Source organism: Sciurus carolinensis, chromosome 10 (genome assembly GCF_902686445.1).
Source record: "Sciurus carolinensis chromosome 10, mSciCar1.2, whole genome shotgun sequence".
NCBI classification, from domain to species: Eukaryota; Metazoa; Chordata; class Mammalia; order Rodentia; family Sciuridae; genus Sciurus; species Sciurus carolinensis.
In genome coordinates this window covers 86,829,640-86,854,744 of record NC_062222.1, presented here as the reverse complement: position 1 = coordinate 86,854,744, position 25,105 = coordinate 86,829,640, and the positions used below count along the sequence as shown (strand labels likewise).

The following is a 25,105-nucleotide window of genomic DNA, read 5'->3' as shown; positions in this document are numbered from 1 at the left end:
TGAGGAGGCCCTAAGCAATTTAGTGAGACCCTGTCTCAAAATAAAAAAAACAAATAAATAAAAAGGGCTGGGATGCAGCTCAGTGGTAAAGGGCCCCTGGGTTCCATCCCCCAGTTCCAAACCAAAATTTAGAAAAACACTTACTCAACTCAAAATAATTACAGTGACTGTGGATATACCTCTTTGTCTCTTTACCTATTCCCAAACTTACTTTGTATTCTCTCAATTTTGCCTTCTACCAAATTCATCAAGTTTTCTTAATTCCAACTGGTTTGGAAGTTAAACATCCATTTTTATATGGTTATGTTCAAAATTTTAACAGGCATATGTAACTTAAGATCTAAAATTAATTAAACTCTCTTCCTCCTGAATAATCTGAGAATTTAGGAACTTATTTATTTACCTTGCAACTCTCCCTTCTACTTTCCATGACATCAATGCACAATATTTTAGTTATTTTATTTTTAACCACACCTCTAAATCAGTAAATATTTTAACTAAAGATTTTTAAAATCAATGCTTATCTAAATCTAAGATGAATGCCTCTGCTTATTCTTCAAGCAGTACCTACATTACCTAACACTACTTTCAGTAAGAACCAATGGTGGCGGGTAAACTTTCATTTTAAAGGTTAGGTATCTTTTACTTTGTCCTCTCTCTTGAAAGATTAGTTGAGTATGTTCATAGTCATTTTCCCTTCAACTATAAAGTTCTAATATCTCCCAGCATTTATTGTTGGACAGACATCTATTATACAATCTCCTTTTTGAATCTTCATCTTTTTATTTTGAACATACTTGTCTATAACTCCAGGAACTTTTGTGGCTATCTTTGGAATACACTGCTTCTTCCCCAGTATGTTTATTCTCTCTGGATATTCTACTAGATTTACATTGGATATTGCAAATGCATCTTCTCTCATTTAAAAAGTTTTCCTACACTTCTTTCTGAGTACTTATATTTATCTTCTATTTGTCAGATCTCACTTTCAGGTGCATCTGAATTATAAGTTTACTGATTAGACAAATTCTTATGTGACATTTTTGAAAAATCTCATGCTGTTTTCTTCTCATGTTTCCATTTCTTTTTACCGTCTCTCATTTTTAAATTCAAAGTTGGTTCTACCAAATGTAGATTACTCTATTATTAGAATCACTTCTCTTACCTATAGGCCTTAGGAGAAGAATTTTTCTATTTGTCTTGGTTATTTCTTCTATGAAGTAGTTCCTTTTTTCTAGTGGACTGTAATTTCTTAATGTGAACTGTCTTGAAAGGATGTTGATTTTTCTGCATCATTCCATGTGCTCTGATGTGTAAGTATCATCATTATGCAGTTTTACATTTGCTTTATGAATTTAGAGCACTGGAGGTTTCAATAGATTATATGCTCTTGAAATTCATTTTCTTATTAGTGATTTCCTTTTCTTCTTAAGATTTTGGACAGACATTCATGATAGAGACAACCCTTGTGAATCACCATGGCTCTTATTTCAGAATTTTATTTCTCTCTTGGTTCTTAGTACCTGCAGATTTCTCTTTCCACCTTGGCTATATATGCAAATAGTTAAAAAGACACCCATGCAGTCAGCCTATGTGTTTGTAGTATGACAGGGTCTGTCCACATTAACTTACTTTGTTTTGTTGCCTGAAGTCAACTGGTTTCTTCACCAGTTATTTTGTGACCTTTACATGCTGATATGCATTATGAATTTAGGTATTCAGGTGATCCCAAACCTTAGGCAACCAGGGTGTTTTTTTGTTGTTGTTTTGTTTTTTAAAGTACCGTTTAAAACAACAGAACTAATAGCAGAGTATGGAACACTGTCATATAGTTTTTTAGGAAATGCTGAGCAGAAATAATATAAACATACAATATCTACCTATACTATGAAAATAATTGTCCTTTTAAAGTGGAATAAGCCAAGTTCAATAAACTATAAAATATGAACTATCATATAAATTTTAGTTTTTAGTCATTTTGTTAGTCATGATGATAAATCTAAGAAATCACTAACAAAAGTTAGTTTATATCTTAAAAGGCGAAATACCACCAAATATATGACATGGCTTTGCAATTAACTTACATTTAGTATTAAGAATTTAAATTGTATTCCAAAATTTATATTATTCCCACTACTGCTGACACTCATCAATTGAAACTACATCTAAACTACTATGCTGCAACTTTCTAATGTCTTCTCTCATCTTAAAGGTTTATTTAACAATTAACAGTATCCAACAGAAGTAACAATAATGTGTGTTTTTTTCAGTTTGCAAAACCCTGTAACATTTGGTCCTCACCCCAATGTTATGAGGTACATAAGAGATATTTCAGCATTAGAGAAAGGAACTGAGGAGCAGAAAATTGAAGTAATTTGTCATAAGGTCACACAACTTGATTAGTGGTTAGAACATATCAGATTCTTCCAATTTCTGGTTTAATGCTCTATCCTCAAAAAATATTTCAGATCTACAACAGTTAAAAAAAAAAAAAAAGGCAAAAGAGGGGCTGGGGAGATAGCTCAGTTGGTAAAGTGCTTGCCTTGCAAGCACAGGGCCCTGGGTTCAATCCCCAGCACCACAAAAAAAAAAAAAAAAAAAAAAAAAAAAAACCAAGGCAAAAGAGAAATATAAACTTTTGACTTTCAAAGATTTATATCTTACCATTCCCTTCTCCTTGCCTGTAGCAACACCAAGTAAAGCAAAATTTTTTAACATTTCACAGCCTATGGCTCCACATCCTACCTATGGAGGAGAAAAATCATATGTAACAAGTTAAAATAAAACTAGAATATTTACTTAGTAAAGAACAATTTCAACCTAAATTTTCTTCAGATGCTAAGTTATGATAAACACATACTTTAAAAAATTACTGGCCATTTGTGACTCATTTTAGTTCAAAATATTTAACATTTATTATGTCTTTTTAAGTTTCTCAAAGAGGGGAAAAAAGCATAAGCCAAATAAGGAAAAGCAAAGTATTCATAATTTCTTCAAACAGCAGACATTAAAGAATTCCAAATAAAAGTGAAATACTGAGTTCAGTTTTTATAAGAGAGAAATAAACATCACGAAACATTTGTACATTTTAACGAAAAAAATCGCATCACAAGTCCTATTACTATTTACTTACTAAGAAGATATTTAAATTCTGTAGCTTTTGACACAAAGTATCTCCAATGCAGGCTCTCAAGGCATCATATCTATCTCCTCTGAAGAAGACAACATTTACCAGAAAAACATAAATATTATTTAGATTAGTTTCATTATCATTAATACCATTTTCACAGGCTTTCAAGCAGAATAAACTGAAGAGTCTTCTCCAACTCATCAGAACTACCTTAACTGAAAGGGAAAGACTTCACAAAGAAATCAGCTTTTCCTCTTTCCACTTGACAAATGACTTAAGTCACAGAAACTATAGTTCACAGTATTTCCCCCTCAAACAGAAGGAATTAGTTTAGAGATTCCTAGTGGATACCGGAATCCTTAGACACTACCGAAGTCTATGAATACTAAATTTTATCTTACATATCTTATCCTAACATAAATTTAATGCCTCAGCACTCACATGCTGTGACTGTAACTTCTGCAGTTTGAGGTGCAAGAAAAGCAAGAAAAGCAAGCGCTAATTTCTTTTTCCTTCTTTAAAATTTCATAGACAAAGATTCATTCTTACCATAGATCTTAATAACCTCTGCATATAACCTTTTTCCTTTCTTTAGGTTGAGAACTTTCACATTTTCACTTAAAGATAGTACTTTACTTTCTTGTTTTTGGTATATCCAAATTGCTAGGATCACTACTCTTGCATTTTGGGGCCTTTACTGAGCAACATAAGGATTTATCTGAACGAAAGCAACTGTGATACTGATGATCTAATAATAACAGCCTACGAAGTGATTAAGAGGTACAGGACTAATATTCTGTAAAAAGGTCCTGGGCAGAATGGTGAGATTTCATTGTGCTACTCAGAAGTGCATGCAATTTGAAACCTATAAATTGCTTATTTCTGGAATTAATATTTAGTATTTTCAGATCGTAGGTAACTGAAACCTCAGATAATGAAATTGCAGAAAAGGGGGTCTAATGTATCTTGAAAAGTAATTTGCTAAGCCAGTGATTTTTAAGAAAAGTTCTTAGAGGAACCTAAGTATGGGCTTTAGAGTTGTTAACCCATGTGAACAGAGGGCAGAATTTTGGATTATGTTTATCTTAAGGAGAATGAAATCTCAACTTTTATCAGATTCTGAAAGAGATTTATGACCCAAAAAAGGAGAAGAGTGACTGATACAAAGATTACAAGGAGAATTTTTTTCATCTAATATTATTCTGATATTTTGAATGCTAATCATTCTCATGACATAAAATTTAAAACTTTATATTCTTTATTTACAAAGTGGTAAAGAGATACATTATGACATTTAACACTAAGTAGATAATCAACAATTACTAATGAGTTAAGAGAAAAGACATCTAAAACAAATCTATGTTTAGATAAAGACTTTCAATCTCTTGTTTCTTATAAACATACAAGAAAGAAAAAGTAACAGAAATTTCAGTATTACCGTGGGAGAAATTCTTCACATTCAGGTTTGCCTAAGGATTCGACAATATCTGCTGCTTCAAGATATAACTTAAAGTAGAAGATTAAAAACATAATTACTATGTATGTAACATGAATTACTAAAAAATGAAGTTCTTATCTTTTATAGTTATTTAATAATCATTACTGGAAAAGATGATGAAAAATGTCAATTCAGAGTAAAGTAATATTAAAATATAATGTTTTATAACACCGTATCTATTCCTATATTTTCTCTTTAAAACAATGGTAAAATTTGAAAGAACAATTAAAAGATATATAATTTAGTTTACATCATTTAGTCATATAAAGATGGTATTTTCAAACCTTAAAAACAAAAGGAAATTATACTTTCAAATCTAATCAAGATGTTAACAGTTATAACAGAACCACATTTTCTATTGATCAACTTGTATCCCATGCTAAAAGAAACAATTCAGCAGTAATACGGCCTTAATGTGGGTTCCTTTTATAATATACAAAGGAGAATTTTATATTCAAAATATGTCAACTATTTCAAAACAGGGCCTGAAGAATGTGTCCTTTATACTTTCTGCCAATTATTCCTTCTGATGACAGAAATTAGGGTTTTTATTCCATCTTGTGATGGTTTTAATTGATATAATTCTCAAACATATCATTCCTATGTTTCCCAACTTTAGAATTTTATACCCAGGAAGGGGACCTGAGGATCCATAATGGCAAAAATTTCCATGGAACAAGTTAAAGAGAACCCAAGAATGCTTTAGTTATTATAATGTACTGGAGAACAACGAACTATAAGGATAGAAAAATTCATTTCTTTACTTTCACAATAGAGAGAAATACTACCAAGAAGAGAACTTTGGGTTATTTTCCAATAGTCCCAACATAAGATCTGTTAATTTCAGCTACAGAATTAAGCTTTGGAGGCATAATACTCACCTCCCTCTTGCATCAAATAACATTTTAAGATAGCTTGTCTGGAATATTAGTACATTCGATAATACATTACACATTCATTTTATGGATGGAGAATTCAAACTTAAACATAAAAACATAGTAAAATTCAGAACTAACCCACTGGCACAAAGGAGAAAACTTTCCTGTCACAGCTTTCAGTACTTCTTGGCTAGCAACTCCTCCTACTGCTGCAGCAAGTGGGGATAAAAAACCTCGAGCAGTCCAAGAGAGCCAATGTACAATGTCAGCATTTACTTCAGGCTGAAACACAAACAATGAAAAGACAATAATATTAACGGTATTCACATAGTCCCCTTAAAATTTCAATGACTAAACGTGAGAATTATTAGAACTTAACTTATAAAAAAGTTTCAACTTCTCTACTAAATCTTTAAGTTCTAAACTATCTCAAACTCACAATAAAAAGATCCATTTGCCTGTTACATTATGCAGTATTTCTGTTTACCAGCACCAGCCCATTTTTGCTATCTGAGTCTTTAGGCCTAGGGCAAATAGAATTAACAGGAATATCTTCCATTTACATTTTTTATTAAAGGATAGTTCTTTGATGTCAGTTATATTTATGAACAAACTATTTACAAAAAACATCAAAAAAATTATAGAAAAGTTCTGAACCTAAGGAAAATTAAAAGATCTGTAAAAAATAAGAAACTATTAGTTTATGTGAGAAGTGATAAGTAAAAAATATAATTATGATGAATAATGGGACGATACATTGCTAAAGACACAAAGTTTTCAATGACTATAATTATAAACTGAAATTATAGTTCTGAAAATAATATATTATTTTAAAAGAAACACTGGAGAATTGGATTTTGGAGCTATTGTTTTAGCACAACTTATTTTTGACAAAGATCTTTTCAAAAGTTCTTATTTTTCCTTTCTCTTCCTGTGTTTTTAAGATCAGTAACCTTAATTTTTACTTAAAGCTTCCAGTAGGATTCAATTAATTTCCTGAAATACTAAATACAGTAACAATTCTTGAATAGTTAGTAAGGGAGACAATAGGGTTGTAGTACATTCTAAAAGATATGTAAGATAAAATAATGGTTGGTCAATAATCAATCATTATTGTACCCCTCTAGTTCAATTTTCTATTTCATTATTTTCAAATATTTAGCACTCGCAACTCAGAAGAACTATGATTTAAGTTGTGCCATTTTTAAATGTCAAGATAATTGTAGCAATAATACTAAAAGCAATGATGAGCATAAGAGAAGCAGTTAGATTAAGTATCTACTGTGCCAAGATGCATACTAAGTTCCTATAAAATCTTCCAGATAATCCTAGGAAATATAATTTTTATTATGTAAGTGAAAAACCAAAACTTTGAAAGATTAAGTAACTTAAGATTTTATAGCTAGCAAACTGGTAAGCCAGGATTTGAATGCAAAATGTCAACTTCACAGTTTTATTTTTATCATTAGGTTATACTATTTCCCGAGATTCTGTTATTTTTCAGTAGAAAACATAAAAAACATCCAAATCTTGAGAATTTTCATTTATCCCAAAATAGCTACAGCATTCTAAATCTAAATTTCCTTGATCATCAAAAAACACTCATAGGCACAAAACCAAAAATATTACTAGGAAAAAGACTATTATGAACTTTAAATTACTTCTAAGTAAAGATGTCAAACTCCAACAGAGCAAACTGTGGACTTGTTATGGCTACAGGCCTGCCCACGAGGCAGGATATATGAAGAGACATAGTACATACAGTGAAAGCCCAAAGATCAGTAAGCATAGTCAAAAACATCCTGAGAAGAAGAAAAAGTCTCACACATTAAATTCCACATGCTGAACACAGTAATTTGAAAGATCTCAGTACTGGCTAGAGTGAAAAAACTCTGGGAGAGAATAATGTAAATAGAAAGTGGGAAGACATCTTTTGATAGAAAATACTGGAGAGAAAAGGTAAGGATTTGGCAGAAGTCAAAGAGATCCTCAAGATACACCAACATCTTTCCATCAACAACAACAAAAAATTATCCATTAAGGAAACTCCTTTTCACCATCCTGAGAGAATAGTGTTATAGAAATAGGAATCTGAAAAGTACAAAAATACTTCCCTGTCCAAAAGATAAGCAAAAAGGCAATCTACAACATAAAGCTAATGTAAAAGGAAAACAGAAAATTTAAATGAAAACATTTCAGCTACTACAAACTTCTCCCTCACAAGTAAAAGTATATATGAATAAATTATATATTCTTAACAAGTACTTAGAAGATTGGGAGAGGAAAAAACAACAAAATACTTTCAATGGGAATTTCAAAACTAAGAACAGAAATGATCCATTCTACTTTACCCAGGGGAAGAATTTGTTGGTAAAAATGCTAAGATATTTCAATATGGAAAGATGGTCTTTCCAACAAATGGACTAGAAATACTGGATATTCGTATACAATAAAACTAGTGCTGATCTCTACTTTGTACTGTAAATAAAAAGGAACTCAGAAAACTACAAAACTGTATGTAAAATTAGTAGGTAATCAGGTGTACTTGATTTGTATTCCACATTGTCATAGCTTGATCCCTCTGCACAGTATACAAAGATGAAGCTAAAATTTAACTACTGAATTATAAACTTTTAGAAAAAAAAAAAAATAGAGAAGAATTTTGTGAACTTGGGTCAAAAAAAGTTCTAAGGGCTAAGAACCAACTCAGTGGCAGGTATTCGCCCAAGTGGTAGGTCTTAGGCCCAATCTCTAGCATCACAAAACAAATAATAAAATTTTAGGAGAAAACGGGCACAAACCACAGAGGAAAAATAGAAACATTAAACTTAAGAGACTACTTATAAAACATGCAGCGGATAAAAAATGCATATCTAAAACATCTAATGATATGTACAGAACTCTACAATAAGAAAATAAATCCATAATCAGACACAATTACACATGTTAAACAGGTTAAAAATAAAAAAGCCAATGTAGAAAAAATGTATAGCAACTGAAACTCATAAATTTCTGATGGAATGCAAAATGGTGCAACTGCTTTGTACAATAGCTTGGCAATTTCTAATAACAAGGGGGCAGTCCAATATGGCGGCCTAGAGGGTGACGGCACCCCCAGTCGCTCCAGAACCCAGGAGTTAAGAAGGGGAGGCATTGAGAGACTCGGACCAAAATAGAGCCACAGGTGAGTCTGCCCACTGGGTAAAGCTCGGCCCGGGTGGCAGGCCCAGATAGAGGTGGCTTATCGGAGCAGGACAGGGCAGCTAGAGTCTTCCACAGGCAGCCCTGCGCACTCTGGCGGTGGGCCCCGCCCACACAGCCAGCTTCTCCAGGTTCTCAGAGCGGGCCCCCTAGTGAGAGTCTTTCTGACCAGAACAAGCTCCAACTCCCGGAGCAAGCGCAGCGTACTCCCAGCGTACTCCGGCACACAAGCAGCTTCAGGGACCAGGATAGGGCAGCCAGAGACTTCCCCAAGCAGCCTGGACCCCTGCAGTGGGAGGTGCCTTTCAAGGCTAGCTTCTCGGAGCAGAACGCCCAGTGAGAGGCTTTCTACATAGAACCAGCCACAAGTCCCCGAACCAACGGAGAGCTTCGATCCGCAAGCACCCTCTGGGATCAGGGCAGGGCAGCCAGAGACCTCTTCAGGCGGCTCTGCCCACTCCGGCCGCAGGCTCTTTACAAGGGGCGATCCAAGATGGCGGCCTAGAGGGTGACTGCATCCCCAGTCGCTCCAGAACCCAGGAGTTAAGAAGGGGAGGCAGGGCTGGGGATATAGCTCAGTTGGTAGAGTGCCTGCCTCGCAAGCACAAGGCCCTGGGTTCAATCCCCAGCACCGCAAACAAAAAAAAAAAAAAAAAAAAAAAAAAAAAAAAGAAGGGGAGGCATTGAGAGACTCGGACTGAAATAGAGCCACGGGTGAGTCTGCCCACTGGGTAAAGCTCGGCCCGGGTGGCAGGCACAGATAGAGGTGGCTTATCAGAGCAGGGCAGGGCAGCTAGAGTCTTCCCAAGGTAGCCTTCCACACTCCGGCAGTGGGCTCCCCCCACACGGCCAGCTGCACGGTGCAGGCCCCCAGTGAGAGCCTTTCCACACAGAGCCAGCTCCAAACCCTGGAACCAGTAGGGGGCTAGGGGCAGCTTTCTTCAGATGCACTGCATTATCAAGTTCCTCCAAGACTTCAGGCTACTGAAGGCTGGGAGGTGATACACTGGAAATCTACCGGGACACTATAAGCCAATAGCAGAAATCTGCAATATCTCAGGGTCCCACTGACAGCTGACCAATATGAGAAAACAAGGGAAGAAAATGTCCCAAACAAACCTAGATACTACATCAATAAAACCCAATGACAGCACAGCAGAAGAAATGTCAGAAAGGGAGTTCAGAATGTACATAATTAGAACAATCAGGGAAGCAAATGAGGAGATGAAAGAGCAAATGCAGGCATTGAAGGAGGAGATGAAAGAGCAAATACAGGCATTAAATGATCGCACCAATCAACAGTTAAAAGACCAAATACGGGAAGCAAGAGATCATTTCAATAAAGAGTTAGAGATACCGAAAAAAAAAAAACAAACTGAAATACTTGAAATGAAGGAAACAATAAACCAAGTTAAAAACTCCATAGAAAGCATAACCAATAGGATAGAACACCTGGAAGACAGAACCTCAGACATTGAAGACAAATTATTTAATCTTGAAAACAAAGTTGGCCAAACAGAGAAGATGGTAAGAAATCATGAACAGAATCTACAAGAATTATGGGATATTATGAAAAGGCCAAATTTAAGAATTATTGGGATTGAGGAAGGCTTAGAGAAACAAACCAAAGGAATGAACAATCTATTCAATGAAATAATATCAGAAAATTTCCCAAATCTGAAGAATGAAATGGAAAACCAAGTACAAGAGGCTTATAGAACTCCAAACATACAAAATTACAACAATGTGGACTTCAAACCAAAACTAGTCAGAAGGGATAAAGAAGGACATTACATGCTGCTTAAGGGAAGCATAAATCAGCAAAATATAACAATCATAAATATCTATGCCCCGAACATTGGCTCATTCACGTACGTCAAACAAATCCTTCTCAATTCCAGAAATCAAATAGACCACAACACAAAAATACTAGGCGATTTTAACACACCTCTCTCACCACTGAATAGATCGTCCAAACAAAAATTGAATAAAGAAACTATAGATCTCAACAACAGAATCAACAATTTAGACTTAACGGACATATATAGAATATTCCATCCAACAAAGAACGAATACACTTTCTTCTCAGCAGCACATGGATCCTTCTCTAAAATAGACCATATTTTATGCCACAAAGCTACTGTTAGTAAATACAAGAAGATAGAGATACTACCTTGTACTCTATCAGACATAATGGATTGAAATTAGAATTAAATGACAGAATAAAAAACAGAAATTTCTCCAACACCTGGAATTTAAATAATACACTATTATATGATGAATGGATAACAGAAAACATCAGGAGGGAAATAAAAATATTGTTAGAAGTAAACGAGAACAAAGACACATCATATCAAAATCTCTGGGACACTATGAAAGCAGTACTTAGAGGAAGATTTATTTCATGGGGCGCATTCAAAAAAAGAAGTAGAAATTAACAAATAAACGACTTAACACTACAGCTCAAAGCGCTAGAAAAAGAAGAGCAGACCAATACCAAAAGTAGTAGAAGACAGGAAATAGTTAAAATCAGAGCCGAAATCAACGAAATCAAAACAAAAGAAACAATCGGAAAAATTAACAAAATAAATAGTTGGTTCTTTGAAAAAATAAATAAAATTGATAAACCCTTAGCCACACTAACAAAGAGAAAGAGGGAGAAAACTCAAATTACTAAAATTCGGAATGAACAAGGAAACATCACAACAGGCACGAGTGAAATACAAAACATAATTAGAAGCTATTTTGAAAATCTATACTCCAACAAAACAAAAAACCTCGAAGACATCAACAAATTTCTAGAGACATATGAATTACCTAAACTGAACGAGGAGGACATACACAACTTAAATAAACCAATCTCAAGCAATGAAATAGAAGAGGTCATCAAAAGCCTACCAACAAAGAAAAGTCCGGGACCAGATGGGTTCTCAGCCGAGTTCTACAAAACCTTTAAAGAAGAGCTCATTCCAATACTCCTCAAACTATCCCAAACTCGTTCTATGAATCCAATATCACCCTGATACCTAGACCAGACAGAGACACATCGAGGAAAGAAAATTTTAGACCAATATCCTTAATGAACATCGAGGCAAAAATTCTCAACAAAATTTCAGCAAATCGCATACAAATATATATTAAAAAGATAGTGCACCACGATCAAGTGGGTTTTATCCCAGGGATGCAAGGTTGGTTCAACATTCGGAAATCAATAAATGTCATTCACCATATCAACAGACTTAAAGTTAAGAATCACATGATTATTTCAATAGATGCAGAAAAAGCATTCGATAAAATACAGCATCCTTTCATGCTCAAAACACTAGAAAAAATTGGAGTAGTGGGAACATTCCTTAACATTATAAAGGCCATCTACGCTAAGCCCATGGCCAATATCATTCTAAATGGTGAAAAACTGAAAGCGTTCCCCCTAAAAACTGGAACAAGGCAGGGATGCCCTCTTTCACCACTTCTATTCAACATCATCTTTGAGACTCTAGCCAGAGCAATCAGACAAACCAAAGAAATTAAAGGGATATGAATAGGAAAAGAAGAACTCAAACTATCCCTGTTCGCTAATGACATGATTATATATTTAGAGGAACCTGGAAATTCCACCAGAAAACTTTTAGAACTCATAAGTGAATTCAGTAAAGTAGCAGGTTACAAGATCAATGCTCATAAATCCAATGCATTTTTATACATAAGTGATGAATCTTCAGAAAGAGAAATTAGGAAAACTACCCCATTCACAATAGCATCGAAAAAAATAAAATACTTGGGAATCAATCTCACTAAAGAGGTGCAAGACCTTTACAATGAGAATTACAGAACACTAAAGAAATTCAAGAAAACCTTAGAAGATGGAAAGATCTCCCATGTTCCTGGATAGGCAGAATTAATATTGTCAAAATGGCTATACTACCTAAAGTGCTATACAGATTCAATGCAATTCCAATTAAAATCCCAATGATGTACCTTGCAGAAATAGAGCAAGCAATTATGAAATTCATCTGGAAGAATAAAAAACCTAGAATAGCTAAAGCAATCCTCAGTAGAAAGAGCGAAGCAGGGGATATTCCAATACCAGATCTTCAGCTCTACTACAAAGCAATAGTAACAAAAACGGCATGGTATTGGTACCAAAATAGACAGGTAGATCAATGGTACAGAATAGAGGACATGGACACAAACCCAAATAAATACAATTTTCTCATACTAGACAAAGGTTCCAAAAATATGCAATGGAGAAAAGATAGCCTCTTCAACAAATGGTGCTGGGAAAACTGGAAAACCATATGCAATAGAATGAAATTAAACCCCTATCTCTCACCCTACACAAAACTCAACTCAAAATGGATCAAGGACCTCGGAATCAGACCAGAGACCCTGCATCTTATAGAAGAAAAAGTAGGTCCAAACCTTCAACTTGTTGGCTTAGGATCAGACTTCCTTAACAGGACTCCCATAGCACAAGAAATAAAAGCAAGAATCAACAACTGGGATAGATTCAAACTAAAAAGCTTTCTCTCAGCAAAGGAAACTATCAGCAATGTGAAGAGAGAGCCTACAGAGTGGGAGAATATCTTTGCCAACCATACTTCAGATAGAGTGCTAATTTCCAGAATCTATAACGAACTCAAAAAACTCTACACCAAGAATACAAATAATCCAATCAACAAATGGGCTAAGGAAATGAACAGACACTTCACAGAAGAAGATCTACAAGCAATCAACAGATATATGAAAAAATGTTCAACATCCCTAGTAATAAGGGAGATGCAAATCAAAACTACCCTAAGATTTCATCTCACCCCAATTAGAATGGCGATTATCAAGAACACAAGCAACAATAGGTGTTGGCGAGGATGTGGGGAAAAAGGAACACTCATACATTGCTGGTGGGGTTGCAAATTAGTGCAGCCACTCTGGAAAGCATTATGGAGATTCCTCAGAAAGCTTGGAATGGAAACACCATTTGACCCAGCTATCCCACTCCTTGGCCTATACCCAAAGGACTTAAAATCAGCATACTACAGAGATACAGCCACATCAATGTTCATTGCTGCTCAATTCACCATAGCCAGATTGTGGAACCAACCTAGATGCCCTTCAGTTGATGAATGGATAAAGAAACTGTGGCATATTTATACAATGGAATATTACTCCGCAATGAAAAATGATAAAATTATGGCATTTGCAGGCAAATGGATGAAATTGGAGAATATCATGCTAAGTGAGATAAGCCAATCTCAAAAAACCAAAAGACGAATGATCTCGCTGATAAGCGGATGATGACATATAATGGGGGGTGGGAGGGGTTAGCATTAGGTTTAGGGTTAGGTTTAGGGTTAGGGATAAGGAGTGTGGTAAGAATGAAGGAAAGAAGTACTGTATAGAGGGAAAAGAGGGGTGAGAGGGGTGGGGGGAAGGGAAAAAAATAATCAAACATCATTGCCCTATGTAAACGCATGATTACACAAATGGTATGCCTTGACTCCATGTACAAATAGAGAAACAACATGTATTCCATTTGTATACAATAATAAAAAAATAAAATTTCTAATAACATTAAACATATCTCATTTTATGCCTGTCATATAAATTGGTAATATACTTCTAGGTATCTGCACAAGAGAAAGGAATATATATGTGTATCAAAATTTGTATGCAAATATTTGGAGCAGCTATTTTTTTTTTTTCATTATTATTGTATACAAATGGGATACATGTTGTTTCTCTATTTGTATATGGAGTCAAGGCATACCATTTGTGTAATCATACGTTTACATAGGGCAATGATGTTTGATTCATTATTTTTTCCCTCCCCCCCCACCCTTCCCACCCCTCTTTTCCCTCTATACAGTCCTTCTTTCTTTCATTCTTACCACACTCCTTATCCCTAACCCTAAACCTAATGCTAATCCCTCCCACCACCCATTATATGTCCTCATCCGCTTATCAGCGTGATCATTCGTCCTTTAGTTTTTTGAGATTGGCTTATCTCACTTAGCATGATATTCTCCAATTTCATCCATTTGCCTGCAAATGCCATAATTTTATCATTCTTCATTGCGGAGTAATATTCCATTGTATATATATGCCACAGTTTCTTTATCCATTCATCAACTGAAGGGCATCTAGGTTGGTTCCACAATCTGACTATGGCAGCTATGTTTCTAACTGCTCAAACTAGAAACATGTGCACCAAGTGATGCAGGGACAAACTGTGTACACTTATATAATGCAATACTACTCAGTAATAAAATGAAATGATCATGTAGCAACATAAATGAAACTCAAACTTGTTAAACTTATTTAAAGAGGTCAGATTCAAAATGATATGTATTTATTAAGGTTTGTATGTGAGATGTCCTCCAGAAGCTCACATGTGAGACAACAGGAGAAGGTTCTGAGATTGTGTTGTGAGAGTCTTAATACAATTAGTGAATTAATCTCCTGATAGGGATTAACTAAGTGATAATTGAAATGGTAGGGTGTGGCTTTGGGGTACATATTTGTATCTGGCAAGTGAAGACCTCTCTCTCTTCTTTGATCAACATGTGAGTTGCTTTCCTCTGCCACACTCTTCTGCTATGAGCCCTGAGTAATGGAGTCTTGCTATCTATGGATTGATTCCTCTGAAACTCTGAGCCCCCAAATAAACTTTTCCTCTACTACAATTGTGCTGCTTGGGTCTTTTAGTCACAGCAGTGAAAAAGGTGACTAAAATAATATTTTAGGAGTCTTGTTGAAGAAGTTAGGTCCTAAGACAACATGATAGAGAGTTGGGCCTACATTTTCTTCTAGTAGACGCGGAGACTCTGGTTTAATGCCTAGGTCTGTGAGCCATTCTGAGTTGAGTTTTGTGCAGGTTGAGAGAGACAGGTCAATTTCATTGTGCTACATCTGGAGTTCTAGTTTTCCAAGCACCACTTTTTGAAGAGGTTATCTTTTCTCCAATGTATGTTTACAGTGTTTTTGTCTAGAATGAGATAACTGTATATATGTGGATTTGTCTGTGTCTTCTATTCTGTTCTATAGGTCTTTATGTCTGTTTTTGTGTCAATATAATGCTGTTTTTGTTATGATACCTTTGTAGTATTACTTAAGGTCTAGTATTCTGATGACTCCTGCCGGAGTTACCAGCACCCTGGTAGAGTTGATTCCTGCCTGGAGCTATGAACCAGCTGGGAAAATAAAGAGTCTGAAAATAATCAGCAAGGAAAAAAGGATAATAGACAAATTAGATTTAAAAGGGGGATGCCTGGTAGGTCTTCCAGCCCTGATAGAAACTAGAACTGAATGAGGAAAAAAGGCCCCAGTCTTTAATGGGAAATACATCAAAGGGTTTCAGGCTCTTTGAGGAAAACAGGATAAAGATGGGAAAAACAAGTTGTCTGGGGCTTGGCAGGTTATGCCCATCTCCTGGAGGCTGCATTTGAATCTATGGCTGTGAGCTAAGGCGGGGTGCCACGTCATCATGATCTGGGCTTTGTTGAACCAGGGAATTTCACCCAGGAGTTCCCAGAAAAGTAGCCTCTCTGACTTACGTTGGCTCAAATAAACCCATAATTTATACACAGCTTCCAACAGACTGTTTCACTTTTTTTGCTAAGGATTGTTTTGGTTATTCTGTGACTCTTATTTTTCCAAATGAATTTAATGACTGCCTCTTCTATTTCTATGAAGAATGTCATTAGAATTTTAACAGGAATTGCACTAAATCAGTGTAGCATTTTTAATAGTGTGGCCCATTTTGACAATATTAATTCTGTCTATCCAAGAACATGGGAAATCTTTCTGTCTTCTAAGGTCTTCTTCAATTTCTTTTTTTAGGGTTCTGTAGTTTTCACTTAGAAGTCTTTCATCTCATTTGTTAGATTGATTCCCAAGTTTTTTGTATTTTTTTTTTTTTTTGGAGTTTACTGTGAATGGGATGGTTCTCCTAACTTCTCTTTCAGTTGATTTCATAATTGGTGTATAGGAACACAATGATTTATGGGTGTTAATTTTATATCCTGCTATTTTGCTCAATTTGTTTATGAGTTCTAGAAGTAGTCTGTAGAGATTTTTGGGTCTTCTAAATGTAGAATTATATCTTTGGCAAATAGGGATAGTTTGAGCTCTTCTTTTCCTATTTGTATTACATTAATCTCTTTCTTTTGTCTACTTGCTCTGGCTAGGGTTTCATCAAGGAGTATGTTGAATAGGACTGGTGAAAGAGGGCATCCCTGTCTTCCAGTTTTCAGAGGGAATGCTTTTAATTCAGAATAATGTTGGTCTTGGGTTTAACATATATAATTTTACAGTGTTGAGGTATGTTCTTACTTTCTGTAGTGTTTTTTAGAGTTCTGAACATGAATGGATGCTATATTTTGTCAAATGCTTTCTCTGCATCTGTTGAGATAATCATGTGATTTTTAGTTTTAAGACTATGATGTGATAAATTATGTTTATTGATTTCTGTATGCTGAACCAAGCTTGCATCCCTGGGGATGAATACCACTTGAACATGGAGGCTATCTACTCCTAAAGTGCAAGAAGTAAAATCAAGAATTAATAAATGGGGCAGCATAAAACTAAAAGCTTCTTCACAGCAAAAAATCAAGAATGTGCAGAGACAGCCTACAGAATGTGAGAAAATCTTTGCTACCTGCACCTCAGATTGAACATTAATCTCCAGTATACATAAAGAAATCAGAAAATTAACACCAAAAAGCAAATAACCCAATCAATAAATGGGCAAAGAAACTAAATAGGCACTTCACAGAAGAAATATGAATGGTCAACAAATATATAAAAACAAACAAGTTCAACATCTCTAGCAATTAGAGAAATGCAAATTAAAACCACACTGAGATTCTATCTCACTCCAGTCAGAATGGCAATTATCAAGAATACAAGCAACAATAAATGTTAGTGAGGATGAAGGGAAAGGGCACACCCAGATTGCTGGTGGGACTGCAAATTGGTGCAACTACTCTGGAAAGTGGTATGAAGATTCCTCAAAAAACTAGTAATAGGGGCTGGGGTTGTGGCTTGGTGGTAGAGCACTTGACTAGCACATGTGAGGCACTGGGTTTGATCCTCAGCACCACAAAAAAATAAATGAATAAAATTAAGGTATTTTGTCCATCTACGACAATAACAAAAAAAATAAAAAAAAAAAAAGAAGAAACAAAAACAGATAGGGGGTGGGAGGAGTGGGGGGGAAGGGAAAAAATAACAGAATGAATCAAACAACATTACCCTATGTAAATTTATGATTACACAAATGGTATGCCGTTACTCCATGTACAAACAGAGAAACAACATGTATCCCATTTGTTTACAATAAGAAACAAACAAACAAACAAACAGAAACACATAGGAATGGAACCACCATTCGACCTGGTTATCCCACTCCTCAGTATATACCCAAAGGACTTAAAATTAGCATACTATAGTGACAAAGTCACATCAATATTTAGAGCAGCTCAATTCACATTAGCTAACTATGGAACCAACCTAACAACAGATGAATGGATAAAGAAAAAGTGGTATATATACACAATGGAATATTACTTAGTCATAAAGAAGGAAGAAACTATGGCATTTGCAGGTAAATGGATGGAGTTGAAGAATATCATGCTAAGTGACATAAAGCCAAACCCAAAAAATTAAAGGCTGAATGTTCTCTCTCATAAGTGGATGTTAACACATAATAAGGAGGGGGAGGGAAGTTCACTGGATTAGACAAAGGAGAATGAAGGGAAGGGAAGAAGGATGGGAGTAGGAAAGATAGTAGAATGAATTTGATGCAACTTTCCTATGTTCATATATGAATATATAACCAGTATAATGCCACATCATGTACAACCACAATGGAATTCTAATTAGAACAAGTTATACTCCATGCATGTATAATATGTCAAAATACATCTTATTGTCATGTATATCTAAAAAGAATAAAAAAAAAGTTTTGGGACAATTATGATATTTAAATGTACAATGTATAAGAGATGGTATGTAAAAAAGTTGATGATTTTATATAGGAAGTTTGAGCAGGTTAACAAATTGAGTAAATCAGAACAGAATGATAAGTAATAATGTAAATAGCACTAATATAACAGCAGCAGCAAATAGTGATTATTAAATGTTATTCTAAGTATTCTAAGTATTTTACAAAATCAAATCATTTATGTTCACAACATAATCATTAGTGTTCACAACAATCTTATGAGGTAGGTCAATCTTATTTTATAGACTCAAAAGATAAAGTAGTACAAAATGAAAAAATTATCCCCTGTCACAGTATCCATAAGCAGCAAAGCTGGGATTTGTAGGAAAGAGAATTTTTGTTTTGTTTTTGGTGGTACTGGGTATTTAATCCAGGAGCGTTCTACCACTGAGTTACTTCCTCAAACCTTTCTTATTTTTATTTTGAGACAAGGTCTTGCTAATTTAAGTTCATGAGGTTGGCCTCCAATTTGTTGTATTCTTTCTGCTTCAGCCTCCTGAGTAGCTAATATTACAGGTATATGCCATACTGCCTAGTTCAGAAGAATGTTAATATACAGAAAACTTACATGTTACAAACAAATCTTTTTAACAACCATAACTTTGAACATTTACCTTCTCTTCCAAGGTTTCACTTATAGATGTTGCTAGTTTCAAAAGTTCTTCTGAATCTTGTTGACATCTACAATTCAAAAAAAAAGCACCACGACATCAATTTCTCAACTGCCATAAAAAGAGGTCCATGTTCAAAAGTAAAATATAAGATATTTATATATGAATATGGATTTTTAAATAAAAACAATACTTTATAAAAAATTTGAAAGAAAAGCAAGATTTTTTTGCACAGAATTCTTATAAAATTTTTCATTAGTGCATTATAGTTATGCATATTATTGGGGTTCACATAATTATACAAGCATGAAATTTAATTTGTTCTAATTCAGTCCCAGTACTTCCCCTTTCTTCCCCTCTACCCACTGTTACATTTCTGTTATTCTACCAATTTTTCTTCTACATATTCATGGTGTTTTTTTTTTTTTAAAATCAGTGCATTATAGATATACCTAAAGCTATCCCAGTCCCTGGCATATATCGAAGATCTAAAATAGGCATACTGGCAAACTAAAAAGCTTCTTCACAGCAAAGAAACAATCAAGAATGTAAAGAAAGAGCCTACAGAATGGGAGAAAATCTTTGCCACCTGCACCTCAGATAAAGCATTAATCTCCAGGATATATAAAGAAACAAAAAACTTACACTAAAAACAAACAACAACAACAACAACAACAAAACCAAACCCAAATACCCCAATCAAATGGGCAAAGGAACTGAACAGGCACTTCACAAAAGAAAAATGAATGGTCGAATGGTCAACAACTATATAAAAAAAAAATTTTAACATCTCTAGCAATTAGAGAAATGCAAATTAAAACTACACTGAGATTTTATCTCACTCTAGGCAGAATGGCAATTATCAAGAATACAGCAACAATAACATGTTGGTGAGGATGAGGGGAAAAGAGTACACTCACAGATTGTGTGTGGGACTGCAAATTGGTGCAACCACTCTGGAAAGCAGTATGAAGATTCCTCAAAAAACTAGCAATGGGACCACCACTGGACCTGGTTATCTCACACCTCACTATATACCCAAAGGACCTAAAATCAGCCTACTATAGTGATGCAGCCAATCAATGTTTAAAGCAGCTTGAATCACAACAGCTAAGCTATGGAATCAACAGGTGCTCTTCAACAGGTAAGTGGATAAAGAAAATGTAGTATATTTATAGAACAGAATATCACTCAGTCATAAAGAAGAATGATTATGGAATTTGCTAGTAAATGGATGAATCTGGAGATCATGTTAAGTGAAATAAGCCAATCTCCCAAAACCCAAAGGTCAAATGTTCTCTTTAATATGTGGATATTAAACCACAAGGGGATGGGGAGGGTAAGAACAGAAGTTCTGTGGATTAAACAAAGGGGAAGGAAGGGAAGAAAGGGGGATAGGAATAGGAAAGACAGTAGAATGAATCTGACATAACTTTCCTATGTTCATATATGAATACATGACCAGTATAACTCCACATCATGTACAACCACAAAATAGGGTCCTAATTCAAATAAGTTGTACCCCATATATGCAGAACATGTCAAAATATACCCTACTGTCATGTATGTCTAAAAAGAACAAATTAAAAAAAAATCTCCCAGCACTTTGAAAAATGGAATAAAATAGACATACTGTAGGAATATAGCCATATCAATGATTATAGCAGCACATTAGCCAAGTTATATAACCAGACCAGATGCCTGTCAACAGATGAATAGATAAATGTGGTATATATACACAACAACATTTTACCCTGCCATAAAGAAGAATGAAATTATAAAGTTTGCTCATGAATGGATGGAACTGGAGAACATAATGCTAACTGAAATAAGCCAGACCCAAAAAGTCAAGGGTCAAATGTTTTCTTCTCATATGTGGAAGTTGACTAAAATAAATAAAGAAAAAAGTGGGGAGAATTCCACAAAAACAGAAGAGAACCCAGTGGATTAAAGAAGACAACTGGGGGGAGGGAGAAGGCATGAGAAAAGGGAAGAATGGTGGAATGAAACTGATCAAACTATACTATGTACATATATGAATGTATCACAGTGAAGAATGAGGAATTCTGCCAACAGTGCTTCATTGATTTAAAGATAACTGGCTTATAAATAAACAAATTACTTCAAAGTCATGATCACCTAACAATATATAAATAAAATTTAGTTTTAATACAAAGCACAAAAAGTATGATGAATTAATAGCTCAGTAATTCTCAGATTATTTTTTGTTTTAAAAGTTGTAAATTTTAAAGTGTTCAAAATGGAAAAATTCACATTTAGTCTGATTTCATTTTTTTAAAGGATCAGAAAGTCATAATAAATGCTTACATAGTTTAATGTATTACTGCTTTTGCAATTACCAGGGACTTGCTTTAAAAAATGCTAATTTTTGAAATACTGTTTTTATATAAAGGAAAATAATTCTTTTTAAACAATAACAAAAAATTACCCAATATTTGGCTTGCGGTTATAGTTCTCCTGAAACTGGTCCAAGGCAAGCATAGCTGTGTGAATCTGTAAAGGTGCCTATTTAAGAACATTAAAAATTGGCCATCATTTATAAATGCATAGAATGCACCAGGCACTAGGCTAAATGCTTTTAAAACATTATTTAATTTTAATCCCCAAAATATACTATTCATACTGATTATCAGTTGAGAAATAAAATGACCTCAAGACAATAAAGGTATTTTTCAAGGAATATCTCCCAAGGTGGAATAACTAGTGATTACCAGGATATTCATATGAAACTTAAAAGTATTATCAATTGAATAATAGTAATAAGTACATGGTCACCTAATCATTCTTCTTTATCAACAATTACAAATTTGGAAACTGTTCATTCCTTTCATATCACAATTACATTTGTTACAAAATTATACCCAGTGATTTAAAAAAAAAAATGCGTAAGATTGTTTCCTTTTCTATTAAACTCTACACACATTTTAATAAAATCAACTTGTATAAGTTATTGAAATTATTTTGTAATAATCGAAACTTAAAAAAATCCTATACAAGTAAAACTTTTTCATTCTAATATTTTTTCCAAGATACAAGTTCCAGTTTAAATTCTTCAATTTTAGATATCTGAGTATAACCTTAATTAAGAAAACCTGAGAGCAAGATATGTACATGGTTAGTCCATTTTAACTTTATAATCACTTACCAATTCCTATGCCCTACTTTGCTGCCTCTTTCAAACCTGCAAAGTGTTTATTTACCTCAGGTTTGCTAAAATCCGCAATAAGGCACTTTGGATGTTTTATCTGCTTCTCCAACGATTCCTAATAGGAAAAGAAATTCACAGCAAATGAGTGATTACTTGACAAAATACACCATTAAATGTCAGTGCAACAGAGGCAATTTATTTTTCCCACAGGTCTGAAATAATGTTGAGAGTTTGTTTGAACTAAAATATAAAATAGCTACTAATCTCCCTTATTACCACAAGAAGTTACATACAAACAACTGCTCTATGTAGTAAACTTAAGAAGAACTAGTAGGAACATCTGTATACTCCAAAAACTTTATTGTTATCATTTATAACCTATGATTTTTTTTCTGATATTGTTATGCATACTCTACATGTCTGACAAGACTAGAATAGATATTGTAAGATAAAATCTTGGTGGATTAAACAGCACCAAGGTAAAAACAATTAAAACCTGAAAAACAACTAATCCCAATTATCCACTCAACCTGAAATTATTTGAGGTATAAACACTCAATTAAAAACTGGAGACAGAGCAAGAAGAGTATATAGGGGCAGGTCTGACTAGCTGTACTATTTTATTGTTTTAATTTTGCCTTGAACAAGACTTGAAGAGTACTATTATTGTTAAAAGTTCTGGGGGGAAAAAAGTCAATAAAGTTAAAACCTTGAGAATTTGCAATAAAACTGCCCCCAAATTCCAAATAACATCACCAAAAAGACCACAAACAACCAGAGATGTATTAGACAGATTATAATGAAAAGTGATCTAAAGATTTAAGCAGCAAGAGATCCCTTACTTTCAGATCATAAGGTCTCTATATAATATTTGGCAACTTACATTTTCCTTTCATGTCTGGTAATTATTTTACATTTCCAATATATACATCATTTTAAAATTGTTTTTAAATTAAAATTGAATTAAGTATAATAAAAGAAATATTTCTTTTAAAAAATTAAACTGACTAATAAAGCAAAACAACTTTTGTTACATCTTTTGAATATATGTGTTTTATTTGTCTTAGGAAGTAAATAGTATGATTAACTCTTTGATTATTCAGTAGTGTATATTTCCTTTGAGGAATACTTGTATACCTTAGTTTTTTTTGATGTATGTTTCTTCAACTGATACTATTTTCCTCAAAGCAAGTACAAGTTTAAAAAAACAATTATATCATGTTTTTGACATCAGTTTGTTTCTTAGATTGATTCCATTCTCCTCAAAGTGGGTACAAGGTAAAAAGAAAACAAAATCTTTTCAGCTTTTAAATTAATTGTTTGGTTATCTGAGTATTTCATTACTTTTTTCCCTTATTCTTTTTCTAGAAGGAAATATTTTTGAAGCAAAATAAAAAAATTACTTACAAAGCAAAATGTTTTAGGAGTCTTAACTTGTACAGCTATGCCTCCATGTAAGTATGGTTCCAGTTCTGTAGTATCACCAATACTAAAAGAAAATGGTGATACCACTAGAAGAAAAAAAACAAAAAAACAAAAAAAAAAAACATTACACAGGGATATAAATATATATTTGGAGACTTACTTTCATAAAGATACTAATTCTCCCTAATTTATAAAATTAAGAAATTACAATACAGGTATTTATAGCGTGGGGGAATGTGAGAAGCTATATAGAGTATTTTTCCCAATGTTACCTCTAAAACTAAAAAAGGTCAAGAAATCTGAGAGAGAGAGAGAGAGACAGGAAAAACAAAAAGAGAAATAAGAAAAATTCATTATTAACATTAAAATATAAAGTTTAAATAATATATTGGTACTAATCATAATATTTATAATTAATACAGTAGGTTCTGGCTCATAAACAGACAAATGGACTAGAGATTTCAGAAATAGACTCAAATACACCAACAGACACAATAAAGGTTGCACCTCAAACCAACGAAGATTATGTAATGTATAAAAAGATAGTGAATCTCATTCATAATACAAAAAATGTAAATTAATATTATGCTCTGGTAATATTTTCATCCATAACATGAAATATTACATAGTCACAAAAGAAAAAGAAAAAGATTTAGAAAAAAATGTTCTGCAAAAACTGATATGAAAAGATCATGGAGACATTTTGTTGAATGTTAGGTATAACGGCAGCACACTACATGTAAAATGCTGTCTTTAGTGTAAAAAGCAAAAGGAAATCATAGGATACACAAAACTATGAACAGTAGTTACTTGTGGTGAATGGGTGAGAACTAAGGAGATGTGCATTTTAGCTACTTAATGTTTTTCACAAAACAAAATTATGACACAATAACTAAGCAGTAACCAACTAATAAAGGTTTAAAAAAGTGTCAAACAACAGTTTTATTTAAATATCCCTCATTCTGAAGAAATTTTGATGTAAAATGTGGATTTTCTCTATCTTCATTCTTTTATATCCAATTGCTTCTTTGTATATAGGCAGTCTCAAGAATCTGACCACAATCCACCACTGAATGAACTCCAAAATAACAAATGATAATCCCAAATGATCAATTTTCACAAAAATAGACACAAATTCTTTAATACTGATGATAATCTATATCTGTATTTAAGATGCTTAGTTGTAACAA

General features: G+C 33.9%; 1 protein-coding gene across 2 annotated transcripts in view; it reads right to left on the bottom strand.

Moving 5' to 3' along the window:
• Window positions 1-25,105, bottom strand: part of Uba6 (ubiquitin like modifier activating enzyme 6) — an 85,982-nt gene that overhangs the window by 25,859 nt on the left and 35,018 nt on the right. For both annotated transcript variants that reach the window (XM_047565974.1, XM_047565976.1), the window contains exons 10-17: window positions 23,898-24,001; window positions 22,543-22,605; window positions 21,771-21,847; window positions 19,325-19,391; window positions 5,645-5,788; window positions 4,569-4,636; window positions 3,134-3,212; window positions 2,665-2,745 (exon numbers count right to left, since the gene is read on the bottom strand). In XM_047565974.1, coding sequence (XP_047421930.1) covers window positions 2,665-2,745; window positions 3,134-3,212; window positions 4,569-4,636; window positions 5,645-5,788; window positions 19,325-19,391; window positions 21,771-21,847; window positions 22,543-22,605; window positions 23,898-24,001 — 683 coding nt within the window. The remainder of the gene's footprint in view (window positions 1-2,664; window positions 2,746-3,133; window positions 3,213-4,568; window positions 4,637-5,644; window positions 5,789-19,324; window positions 19,392-21,770; window positions 21,848-22,542; window positions 22,606-23,897; window positions 24,002-25,105) is intronic.